The sequence below is a fragment of the Dermacentor albipictus genome, chromosome 10 (genome assembly GCF_038994185.2).
Source record: "Dermacentor albipictus isolate Rhodes 1998 colony chromosome 10, USDA_Dalb.pri_finalv2, whole genome shotgun sequence".
Taxonomy (NCBI): Eukaryota; Metazoa; Arthropoda; class Arachnida; order Ixodida; family Ixodidae; genus Dermacentor; species Dermacentor albipictus.
The window spans coordinates 69,424,113-69,437,753 of record NC_091830.1 but is presented as its reverse complement, the minus strand read 5'-3'; the positions used below and the strand labels follow the sequence as shown (position 1 = coordinate 69,437,753).

At 51.9% G+C, this 13,641-nt stretch overlaps 1 protein-coding gene across 1 annotated transcript in view; it reads left to right on the top strand.

Moving 5' to 3' along the window:
• The window catches only part of LOC135899525 (phospholipid-transporting ATPase ABCA3-like), a 138,310-nt gene that overhangs the window by 77,590 nt on the left and 47,079 nt on the right, over positions 1 to 13,641 (top strand). Inside the window, exon 17 of the mRNA XM_065428809.1 lies at positions 9,031 to 9,452. Coding sequence (XP_065284881.1) covers positions 9,031 to 9,452 — 422 coding nt within the window. The remainder of the gene's footprint in view (positions 1 to 9,030; positions 9,453 to 13,641) is intronic.

Genomic DNA, 13,641 nt, shown 5'->3' with positions numbered 1-13,641 from the left:
ACACATCACCACTTACTCAATGATGCACAGCTGCATCACCACTTACTCAATGGCCGTGGCATTCGAGTCGAACGTGTGAGTGTGCGGACTCCATTTGGGGCCGCCGGCGTGTATGCTGTCGCGTTGAGCTTAAGACGTGTGCGCGCTGGTTGAGGTAGTTGGGTGCGGACTAATTTGCTACGCACATCACCACTTACTCAATGATGCACAGCTACATCACCACTTACTCAATGGCCGTGGCATTCGAGTCGAACGTGTGAGTGTGCGGACTCAATTTGGGGCCGCCGGCGTGTATGCTGTCGCGTTGAGCTTAAGACGTGTGCGCGCTTGATCGAGGTAGTTGGGTGCGGGGACTAATTTGCTACACACATCACCACTTGCTCAATGATGCACAGCTACATCACCTCTTACTCAATGGCCGTGGCATTCGAGTCGAACGTGTTAGTGTGCGGACTCAATTTGGGGCCGCTGGCGTGTATGCTGTCGCGTTGAGCGTAAGACGTGTGCACACAGAATCGAGGTAGTTGGGTGCGGACTAATTTGCTACACACATCACCACTTACTCAATGATGCACAGCTACATCACCACTTACTCAATGGCCGTGGCATTCGAGTCGAACGTGTGAGTGTGCGGACTCAATTTGGGGCCGCTGGCGTGTATGCTGTCGCGTTGAGCATAAGACGTGTGAACACAGAATCGAGGTAGTTGGGTGTGGACTAATTTGCTACACACATCACCACTTACTCAATGATGCACAGCTATATCACCACTTACTCAATGGCCGTGGCATTCGAGTCGAACGTGTGAGTGTGCGGACTCAGTTTGGGGCCGCCGGCGTGTATGCTGTCGCGTTGAGCTCAAGACGTGTGCGCGCTGGATTGAGGTAGTTGGGTGCGGACTAATGTGCTACACACATCACCACTTACTCAATGATGCACAGCTACATCACCACTTACTCAATGGCCGTGGCATTCGAGTCGAACGTGTGAGTGTGCGGACTCAATTTGGGGCCGCCGGCGTGTATGCTGTCGCGTTGAGCTTAAGACGTGTGCGCGCTGGATTGAGGTAGTTGGGTGCGGACTAATTTGCTACACACATCAGCACTCAGTCAATGATGCACAGCTACATCACCACTTACTCAATGGCCGTGGCATTCGAGTCGAACGTGTGAGTGTGCGGACTCAATTTGGGGCCGCTGGCGTGTATGCTGTCGCGTTGAGCTTAAGACGTGTGCACGCTGGATGGAGGTAGTTGGGTGCGGACTAATTTGCTACACACATCACCACTTACTCAATGATGCACAGCTACATCACCACTTACTCAATGGCCGTGGCATTCGAGTCGAACGTGTGAGTGTGCGGACTCAATTTGGGGCCGCCGGCGTGTATGCTGTCGCGTAGAGCTTAAGACGTGTGCGCGCTGTATCGAGGTAGTTGGGTGCGGGGACTAATTTGCTACACACATCACCACTTACTCAATGATGCACAGCTACATCACCTCTTACTCAATGGCCGTGGCATTCGAGTCGAACGTGTTAGTGTGCGGACTCCATTTGGGGCCACCGGCGTGTATACTATCGCGTTGACCTTAAGACGTGTGCGCGCTGGATTGAGGTAGTTGGGTGCGGACAAATTTGCTACACACATCACCACTTACTCAATGATGCACAGCTACATCACCACTTACTCAATGGCCGTGGCATTCGAGTCGAACGTGTTAGTGTGCGGACTCAATTTGGGGCCGCTGGCGTGTATGCTGTCGCGTTGAGCATAAGACGTGTGCACACAGAATCGAGGTAGTTGGGTGCGGACTAATTTGCTACACACATCACCACTTACTCAATGATGCACAGCTACATCACCACTTACTCAATGGCCGTGGCATTCGAGTCGAACGTGTGAGTGTGCGGACTCAATTTGGGGCCGCTGGCGTGTATGCTGTCGCGTTGAGCATAAGACGTGTGAACACAGAATCGAGGTAGTTGGGTGTGGACTAATTTGCTACACACATCACCACTTACTCAATGATGCACAGCTATATCACCACTTACTCAATGGCCGTGGCATTCGAGTCGAACGTGTGAGTGTGCGGACTCAGTTTGGGGCCGCCGGCGTGTATGCTGTCGCGTTGAGCTCAAGACGTGTGCGCGCTGGATTGAGGTAGTTGGGTGCGGACTAATGTGCTACACACATCACCACTTACTCAATGATGCACAGCTACATCACCACTTACTCAATGGCCGTGGCATTCGAGTCGAACGTGTGAGTGTGCGGACTCAATTTGGGGCCGCCGGCGTGTATGCTGTCGCGTTGAGCTTAAGACGTGTGCGCGCTGGATTGAGGTAGTTGGGTGCGGACTAATTTGCTACACACATCACCACTCAGTCAATGATGCACAGCTACATCACCACTTACTCAATGGCCGTGGCATTCGAGTCGAACGTGTGAGTGTGCGGACTCAATTTGGGGCCGCTGGCGTGTATGCTGTCGCGTTGAGCTTAAGACGTGTGCACGCTGGATGGAGGTAGTTGGGTGCGGACTAATTTGCTACACACATCACCACTTACTCAATGATGCACAGCTACATCACCACTTACTCAATGGCCGTGGCATTCGAGTCGAACGTGTGAGTGTGCGGACTCAATTTGGGGCCGCCGGCGTGTATGCTGTCGCGTAGAGCTTAAGACGTGTGCGCGCTGTATCGAGGTAGTTGGGTGCGGGGACTAATTTGCTACACACATCACCACTTACTCAATGATGCACAGCTACATCACCTCTTACTCAATGGCCGTGGCATTCGAGTCGAACGTGTTAGTGTGCGGACTCCATTTGGGGCCACCGGCGTGTATACTATCGCGTTGACCTTAAGACGTGTGCGCGCTGGATTGAGGTAGTTGGGTGCGGACTAATTTGCTACACACATCACCACTTACTCAATGATGCACAGCTACATCACCACTTACTCAATGGCCGTGGCATTCGAGTCGAACGTGTTAGTGTGCGGACTCAATTTGGGGCCGCTGGCGTGTATGCTGTCGCGTTGAGCATAAGACGTGTGCACACAGAATCGAGGTAGTTGGGTGCGGACTAATTTGCTACACACATCACCACTTACTCAATGATGCACAGCTACATCACCACTTACTCAATGGCCGTGGCATTCGAGTCGAACGTGTGAGTGTGCGGACTCAATTTGGGGCCGCTGGCGTGTATGCTGTCGCGTTGAGCATAAGACGTGTGAACACAGAATCGAGGTAGTTGGGTGTGGACTAATTTGCTACACACATCACCACTTACTCAATGATGCACAGCTATATCACCACTTACTCAATGGCCGTGGCATTCGAGTCGAACGTGTGAGTGTGCGGACTCAGTTTGGGGCCGCCGGCGTGTATGCTGTCGCGTTGAGCTCAAGACGTGTGCGCGCTGGATTGAGGTAGTTGGGTGCGGACTAATTTGCTACACACATCACCACTTACTCAATGATGCACAGCTACATCACCACTTACTCAATGGCCGTGGCATTCGAGTCGAACGTGTGAGTGTGCGGACTCAATTTGGGGCCGCCGGCGTGTATGCTGTCGCGTTGAGCTTAAGACGTGTGCGCGCTGGATTGAGGTAGTTGGGTGCGGACTAATTTGCTACACACATCACCACTCAGTCAATGATGCACAGCTACATCACCACTTACTCAATGGCCGTGGCATTCGAGTCGAACGTGTGAGTGTGCGGACTCAATTTGGGGCCGCTGGCGTGTATGCTGTCGCGTTGAGCTTAAGACGTGTGCACGCTGGATGGAGGTAGTTGGGTGCGGACTAATTTGCTACACACATCACCACTTACTCAATGATGCACAGCTACATCACCACTTACTCAATGGCCGTGGCATTCGAGTCGAACGTGTGAGTGTGCGGACTCAATTTGGGGCCGCCGGCGTGTATGCTGTCGCGTAGAGCTTAAGACGTGTGCGCGCTGTATCGAGGTAGTTGGGTGCGGGGACTAATTTGCTACACACATCACCACTTACTCAATGATGCACAGCTACATCACCTCTTACTCAATGGCCGTGGCATTCGAGTCGAACGTGTTAGTGTGCGGACTCCATTTGGGGCCACCGGCGTGTATACTATCGCGTTGACCTTAAGACGTGTGCGCGCTGGATTGAGGTAGTTGGGTGCGGACTAATTTGCTACACACATCACCACTTACTCAATGATGCACAGCTACATCACCACTTACTCAATGGCCGTGGCATTCGAGTCGAACGTGTGAGTGTGCGGACTCAATTTGGGGCCGCCGGCGTGTATGCTGTCGCGTTGAGCTTAAGACGTGTGCGTGCTGGATTGAGGTAGTTGGGTGCGGACTAATTTGCTACACACATCACCACTCAGTCAATGATGCACAGCTACATCACCTCTTACTCAATGGCCGTGGCATTCGAGTCGAACGTGTTAGTGTGCGGACTCAATTTGGGGCCGCTGGCGTGTATGCTGTCGCGTTGAGCATAAGACGTGTGCACACAGAATCGAGGTAGTTGGGTGCGGACTAATTTGCTACACACATCACCACTTACTCAATGATGCACAGCTACATCACCACTTACTCAATGGCCGTGGCATTCGAGTCGAACGTGTGAGTGTGCGGACTCAATTTGGGGCCGCTGGCGTGTATGCTGTCGCGTTGAGCATAAGACGTGTGAACACAGAATCGAGGTAGTGGGGTGTGGACTTATTTGCTACACACATCACCACTTACTCAATGATGCACAGCTATATCACCACTTACTCAATGGCCGTGGCATTCGAGTCGAACGTGTGAGTGTGCGGACTCAATTTGGGGCCGCCGGCGTGTATGCTGTCGCGTTGAGCTCAAGACGTGTGCGCGCTGGATTGAGGTAGTTGGGTGCGGACTAATTTGCTACACACATCACCACTTACTCAATGATGCACAGCTACATCACCACTTACTCAATGGCCGTGGCATTCGAGTCGAACGTGTGAGTGTGCGGACTCAATTTGGGGCCGCCGGCGTGTATGCTGTCGCGTTGAGCTTAAGACGTGTGCGCGCTGGGTTGAGGTAGTTGGGTGCGGACTAATTTGCTACACACATCACCACTCAGTCAATGATGCACAGCTACATCACCTCTTACTCAATGGCCGTGGCATTCGAGTCGAACGTGTTAGTGTGCGGACTCAATTTGGGGCCGCTGGCGTGTATGCTGTCGCGTTGAGCATAAGACGTGTGCACACAGAATCGAGGTAGTTGGGTGCGGACTAATTTGCTACACACATCACCACTTACTCAATGATGCACAGCTACATCACCACTTACTCAATGGCCGTGGCATTCGAGTCGAACGTGTGAGTGTGCGGACTCAATTTGGGGCCGCTGGCGTGTATGCTGTCGCGTTGAGCATAAGACGTGTGAACACAGAATCGAGGTAGTGGGTTGTGGACTAGTTTGCTACACTCATCACCACTTACTCAATGATGCACAGCTATATCACCACTTACTCAATGGCCGTGGCATTCGAGTCGAACGTGTGAGTGTGCGGACTCAATTTGGGGCCGCCGGCGTGTATGCTGTCGCGTTGAGCTCAAGACGTGTGCGCGCTGGATTGAGGTAGTTGGGTGCGGACCATTTGCTACACACATCACCACTTACTCAATGATGCACAGCTACATCACCACTTACTCAATGGCCGTGGCATTCGAGTCGAACGTGTGAGTGTGCGGACTCAATTTGGGGCCGCTGGCGTGTGTGCTGTCGCATTGAGCATAAGACTAGTGAACACAGAATCGAGGTAGTTGGGTGCGGACTAATTTGCTACACACATCACCACTTACTCAATGATGCACCGCTACATCACCACTTACTCAATGGCCGTGGCATTCGAGTCGAACGTGTGAGTGTGCGGACTCAATTTGGGGCCGCCGGTGTGTGTGCTGTCCCGTTGAGCTTAAGACGTGTGCGCGCTGGATTGAGGTAGTTGGGTGCGGACTAATTTGCTACACACATCACCACTTACTCAATGATGCACAGCTACATCACCACTTACTCAATGGCCGTGGTATTCGAGTCGAACGTGTGAGTGTGCGGACTCAATTTGGGGCCGCCGGCGTGTATGCTGTCGCATTGAGCTTAAGACGTGTGCGCGCTGGATTGAGGTAGTTGGGTGCGGACTAATTTGCTACACACATCACCACTTACTCAATGATGCACAGCTACATCACCACTTACTCAATGGCCGTGGCATTCGAGTCGAACGTGTGAGTGTGCGGACTCAATTTGGGGCCGCTGGCGTGTATGCTGTCGCGTTGAGCATAAGACGTGTGCACACAGAATCGAGGTAGTTGGGTGCGGACTCATTTGCTACACACATCACCACTTACTCAATGATGCACAGCTACATCACCACTTACTCAATGGCCGTGGCATTCGAGTCGAACGTGTGAGTGTGCGGACTCAATTTGGGGCCGCCGGAGTTTATGCTGTCGCGTTGAGCTTAAGACGTGTGCGCGCTGGATTGAGGTAGTTGGGTGCGGACCAATTTGCTACACACATCACCACTTACTCAATGATGCACAGCTACATCACCACTTACTCAATGGCCGTGGCATTCGAGTCGAACGTGTGAGTGTGCGGACTCAATTTGGGGCCGCTGGCGTGTATGCTGTCGCGTTGAGCATAAGACGTGTGCACACAGAATCGAGGTAGTTGGGTGCGAACTAATTTGCTACACACATCACCACTTACTCAATGATGCACAGCTACATCACCACTTACTCAATGGCCGTGGCATTCGAGTCGAACGTGTGAGTGTGCGGACTCAATTTGGGGCCGCTGGCGTGTATGCTGTCGCGTTGAGCTTAAGACGTGTGCGCGCTGGATTGAGGTAGTTGGGTGCGGACTAATTTGCTACACACATCACCACTTACTCAATGATGCACAGCTACATCACCACTTACTCAATGGCCGTGGCATTCGAGTCGAACGTGTGAGTGTGCGGACTCAATTTGGGGCCGCCGGCGTGTATGCTATCGCGTTGAGCTTAAGACGTGTGCGCGCTGGATTGAGGTAGTTGGGGGCGGACTAATTTGCTACACACATCACCACTTACTCAAGGATGCGCAGCTACATCACCACTTACTCAATGGCCGTGGCATTCGAGTCGAACGTGTGAGTGTGCGGACCCAATTTGGGGCCGCCGGCGTGTATGATGTCGCGTTGAGCTTAAGACGTGTGCGCGCTGGATTGAGGTAGTTGGGTGCGGACTAATTTGCTACACACATCACCACTTACTCAATGATGCACAGCTACATCACCACTTACTCAATGGCCGTGGCATTCGAGTCGAACGTGTGAGTGTGCGGACTCAATTTGGGGCCGCCAGCGTGTATGCTGTCGCGTTGAGCTTAAGACGTGTGCGCGCTGGATTGAGGTAGTTGGGTGCGGACTAATTTGCTACACACATCACCACTTACTCAATGATGCACAGCTACATCACCACTTACTCAATGGCCGTGGCATTCGAGTCGAACGTGTGAGTGTGCGGACTCAATTTGGGGCCGCCGGCGTGTATGCTGTCGCGTTGAGCTTAAGACGTGTGCGCGCTGGATCGAGGTAGTTGGGTGCGGGGACTAATTTGCTACACACATCACCACTTACTCAATGATGCACAGCTACATCACCTCTTATTCAATGGCCGTGGCATTCGAGTCGAACGTGTTAGTGTGCGGACTCAATTTGGGGCCGCCGGCGTGTATACTGTCGCGTTGAGCTTAAGACGTGTGCGCGCTGGATCGAGGTAGTTGGGTGCGGGGACTAATTTGCTACACACATCACCACTTACTCAATGATGCACAGCTACATCACCTCTTACTCAATGGCCGTGGCATTCGAGTCGAACGTGTTAGTGTGCGGGCTCAATTTGGGGCCGCCGGCGTGTATACTGTCGCATTGAGCTTAAGACGTGTGCCCGCTGGATTGAGGTAGTTGGGTGCGGGGACTAATTTCCTCAACGTAGCGCGAACAGGCGGTGACGCGGCCAGGGGCGACACATGAAAGAAACGACAATGTGGGCGATGGCTCGCAACGGACCACTTCCTCAGGACACTCTCGTCGTACTGTATACGCACACGCGCTGGCAGTGCTGAAATCTCAGCTTGGACGTCCCTCACTATTACACAGGTGCTATTTCGGTGTCTAACAGTGTTATTGAGGCTTAGCTTACGCGTCTGTCACCGTTGTTTTCTGCAGATTACGCCGAGAAAATGTAAACCACCGTTCCGTCATCAACTTGCGCCAAATCCGATGAACCTGAGTTAACGGCATGGCGTCGTGTATTCTGCTGAACTCATTTGCTTCCCGCATTTACCTGCGAAAAAAAAATGGCGAAAGAAAATGACGTGTTTACAACGATGGTAGCCTTATTGGGAAGCTATTGTTCAAGTATAGAGAATTGGGCAGACCTTGCCATATAATTTAGATGAATGCGAGACCAGCCACAATATGTCGTACTTTGTACGTTCCCTGCTGCTGCGTTGGTCGGGTGACCGTAACACAGAGCAAGGCGCACATAAAAAGAGAAAACAGGCCATTTTAACATTTCTATTTGCTTCCTTCTTTGATTTACAGTTTCGCAAGTCGAATGTTTCCCCCAATAGATATTACATGAGGCATGTGCAGTTTAATAGAAAACTAATTATCGCAACGCACCTGCTGTAGGTGGGAGCACAGGTGTGCAGACGGGCAGCTCGACGACTTTTCGACTCTGTCACTGAACATGCAAAAATTGCAGACAGGAGGCCTGACAAGTGAACGCGAACTGAATTTGCAACGGCAGGTGCAGTGACTTGCGCATTCAGCAGAACTGCGGTGAGGGACAGACCCAGTTGCGAGCGCTGCATGAAATCACCGAGTATAGTTACACATGCGGAGATGCTAATGCTTCTCTCTCGAATCGGCGCGCAGTGTATCTTCGCGACACATTGCGCACTGACAACGCAATGACATCTCTCATCCGCGCAGCATACGGATGATTCCCAACCCGACGAGTGACGTCACACTTCCCATCGTCGTCAACCTGGTGGGCACGGCCTGGCTTCGCGCGCTCACGGCGCAGCCGACGGCGCAGTTCAACGTCACCGTCACTATCCTGAAATATTCTCGTGTGCGGGCCGAAGTACTCGTCCTCGCTTCACGATTCATTGCTTGGTACTACTGGATGCGCGTGCCGTCCCTGACCTACTCGCTGGGCTTCGCCGCGTACGGCTCGTTCCCGGTCGCCGAGCGCCTGAGCGGGGCTCGCGACGTCCAGCTCATGACGGGCATCCCGGGCCTCGAGTTCATCTTCGCCCACTTCGCCTTCGACTTCCTCTACCACGTCTTCTTCAGCGTGTCGTGGTGCGCCGTCCACTACAGCTTCAGCCACTACTCGGCAGCCACATTCGGTACGTGCGCCCCCTGGGTGGGCTCTTTTGCCGACGCCGACACCACGCCCCTCGTTTAAGGTTGCCGACGCCGACACCACGCGCCTTGTTTAAGTCCCGACCACGACCGACTAGGTCGTGGATCCCGCGTGGACGCATCCGAAGTAGTGAACCACGCCCCTCGTTTAAGGTTGCCGACGCCGATACCACGCCCCTCGTTTAAGGTTGCCGACGCCGACACCACGCCCCTCGTTTAAGGTTGCCGACGCCGACACCACGCGCCTCGTATTAAGTCCCGACCACGACCGACTAGGTCGTGGATCCCGCGTGGACGCATCCGAAGTAGTGAACCACGCCCCTCGTTTAAGGTTGCCGACGCCGACACCACGCTCCTCGTTTAAGGTTGCCGACACCACGCCCCTCGTTTAAGTCCCGACCCCGACCGACTAGGCCGTGGATCCCATGTCGACGCATCCGAAGTAGCGAACCGCCGACTCCGCCGTTATCGTGCTGCCCCGACAGAGATGCACGCGTGGCTTGCGTCCGTCTTGTTTCGCGCAGCAGACGATTTTGCACACTCTGCACGAGAACACTGGATTAGCGGTGTAAGTCAGTGCCACCGTCACGAGCACTGAGGCAGGCGGCAGAGGATGAGAGAGCGTGATCGCGGCACTGCGAGATGGTAGAACATGACATAGTTTCGTTCTCTGCGCGCGCGACTGCACGACGGTGGCAAGAAGCAGACGAAACGGAAGTGCATCTCTCTTGATGCGGTACGAAGTAATACGAAAACACCCAGACATTCGGTTTGTACGATTGATTCCAACAGACTAAACAAATCCCCCCACTAATGTCGCCTTGAATAATTCTCAAGGTCACGTGTAACTGAGTGACGTCACAACACTGCCATGTACGTAGGCGCACTTGTGCGATTGACGTCGACTGTCTGGCTGAGGGCGTGGCCCCCGCGAAGAGAAGAGCGAACGGTGTTTGTTTTGACATTTAAGCTCTTTCCGCGGCACGCAGGCGTGTAATACTTAACAGGCCCGATTGTTAGCGCACATTGTATGCGCTACGCTTGTCAGCTCAACATGGCCAGACCTGGTGAGATGCCCTTTAAGCGGCGGGATTAAATCCCGGCCACAGCGGCCGACTTTGTATGAGGGCGAAATGGAAAACGTCCGTGTTCCGATAATTGGGTACGCGGTAAGGAGCCTCAGGTGGCCAAAATATAATTCGGATGTCCCCCACATTACAGTGGTCCTCATAATCATATTGTGGGTATAGCATGTAAAACCCCATGTTTTTAATCTGAGGGCATGTTGTGAACACTTCCAGAAAAAAGAACGGCTTTTGCGCCTCCCTCGTGGAGAGTGGAAAAAGCTGTCAAAATGTAGGGCTCAACGAGAAAATAAGCGAGAATCAGTCGCAAAATGAGTAAGAACAACGCCACAGGTGTAATTAGCTTCAATGTAGTCCAACTGCATTTCACTATGCCCCTGTAAAAAGTACACCGCCGCAGATGTAGGTATGTTGAGGCAAAGCCACCGCACTGCACACATTTTGCAAATGGAGCAGGTTGGCTTGTACTGAGCAGGGCTCACGAGCGGCATTGTGTCTGGAAGGCGGCTTCGGCGGCGCCCACAAGAAGCGAGAATTAATCGCACGGTATTTAGAAAATAATGGTACGGGCCTGTTTATCGACAATATGGCAACGAATTAAACACATTGCACCTTAGAATGGCAAATCAATTCTGCGGAAGCCGGGAAGGGGGAGGCAAGTACATATCCACCCGAATTGTAGCTTGCTCAGTCGCTAGGTGGCTTCCTCTGTAGTTTCGTGCTACTATTCGGGTGGATGCCATTTTTTTCCCTTTCACTGCACTTTAGACTGCACTATGTCAGGGATTGGCCTGCCTGACATTGTGGCTTAAAAATATGGTCTCCAATCCACGCTTGTCAATGTGGTTGGACAGCGAAGCTGTAAATTACAACAACCGTGCTTTGCACTAGGATGGGGACCTTGTAGCGGCGCGGCTATCGCCTACAGAGCCGGTGAAGAAGAACACGGCTCTCAAGAATAGAGCGCGAGAACACGCTAGCGCGCTTAACCGCAGGTATCAATCATCACTTACAGCGCATACATAGACGGAGGACAAAAAAGGACGACGTAGACAAGCGCTGACTTCCAACTGATTTTTATTTTCAGAAACAAACTTGTATACCCTAAACACCAAGACAAAAGCGCCCTCTACAAGCAGCAACCCGACATGCGAAGGCATTCAGAATTTGTTACCTAAGATGTACGATAGCGCATGTGCGACCTCAGGAATACCAGTTCTTTGTCTGTTAGTGCGATTGATGGCTTACTAACCGAGTCGCCATCGGCAATCGCTGCTGCTGCAATGATAATTCTGGTATGTTCATTGGAATGAAAATAAAAATCAGTTGGAAGTCTGCAGCGCTTGTCTATACGTCGTCCTTTGTTGTCCTCCGTCTATGTATGCGCTGTAAGTGACGATTTATACCATGGAATACCAACTAGCCCGTACTTAAACCTTGCTTAAGCGGAGGGGCCGCGGAATCGGCCGCTCCGGATATGTCAGGGCACCATGGCTGGTCAACCTAAACAAATCGTACAAACATGTGCTGCTGGAATGCGTCCTTGCTAGGGTATTTAGGAGGGCCGTGCAAGCCGGTTTCCGTGGCCTTGGAGTTAACCGCTTCATTACATCTAGTCGCAGCCCACGTGGCCGCTTCGTGCGGCTTTTGATTGCTGCGGGGGCCTTTTGTCTATGGCGTAACCGGTGCGAGGCAGTTGCCGCGGGACATCGTCACCGCGCTCTGTTTCCTCTTCTGGAGAAGCTCTACTCTGAGCTACTGTCGTTTCTGTCGGAGGAGTGGTTCTTCCTTTGGGTAGAGGAGTTCCATCAAAAGTGGTCATGCCGTTGCCTGTCGGTGTCTTACGGACGCGTATGGCATGTATGTGCCCGTGATGTCTGCGTGTACGTGCTCTCGTATACATGATCATCTTTGTATATACACATCTCGTAGCATCACTACAAAATTATGTAAAGGGTCTCTGTCACATCATCATTGCGCAAAACCATCGTGTACACTATATATTGAACATCATTTTATAAAATGTGACAATTAGTTTATGTGTAGCTGTGGGTTTCCGTGGGTCTCTGTGGTTACACGTTACTGAGTGAGGGCTCGACACTTCTGTGAAAACGTGTCGTGTATACAATGCTTCGTACTTTGTATATGTTGTCGTCCTGTTGGAATTGTGCCGTGATTGTGACTCAGTGTCCGTATCGCCTCTTTTCGAAATAAACTGAGCACGGAATTCCTGCGACGCAGGCCCCTTAACGCTATCGCGTTAAAATGCAATGCCTCATATCGCTTTAAGGCGAAACGCTTAGCAAAGTGAAGCGAATAGTGCATACATTCCTTGCAATCACCCATAGAACACAGATAATAGCGTACGTTTCAATAAAGGACAAGCTCAAAATAAGCATCCGAGCCATCAATAAAGCATTGCATACCCATTTGAGCAGTTGTAATGATGGTTTTGCAACATCTTCGCTGGACATGCACTTTCGGAAGGCAGGGGTGACGAGTTACTTATTTTTTTATTTGTACAAGCCAGAACTGAGCCGGAACGAAATTCGTGCACGTTATACCGAACCGGTATTTTATACGGTTCGGCACCTTGCTTTGAATGTCGTTAAACGCCGGTGAGCGTGCATGGACGTGATTACGAGCATGAACAGGTACGTGTTAGTGGGAGCAGCAGAGTGTGCTAGTCAGTGCGTCACAGCGCATGTGTGCAGACGTAAGTGTGAACGTGACTTTGAAGTAAGCGCTGATAATTTTCTGTATCAGTGGTCCTTTGGTGATCTTGTAATTCACGTGAGAAATGAACCTGCGAGTTCAGATCAAAAGCGGGAAGGCGCGATTCCACGACATTTCATAGAGTCCGATTCCACGCTTCCGTTAGTATGAATGCATCCGTAATTACGTAAATCTGAGGAATCACGAGTAAACCCACGAGTCTGAATGGGCTAGCTGAGTCTGGTTCTTGTAAGCCTTAGTCCAAGTGAGTTCGGTTTAGTAATATTTCGGTGAGCCTGAACCCGAGTGAGCCTGGCTGAGTATAATTTTTGGGCGCTTGAGTCTGGATGAGGTCAGGTTAAATAGAATTGTG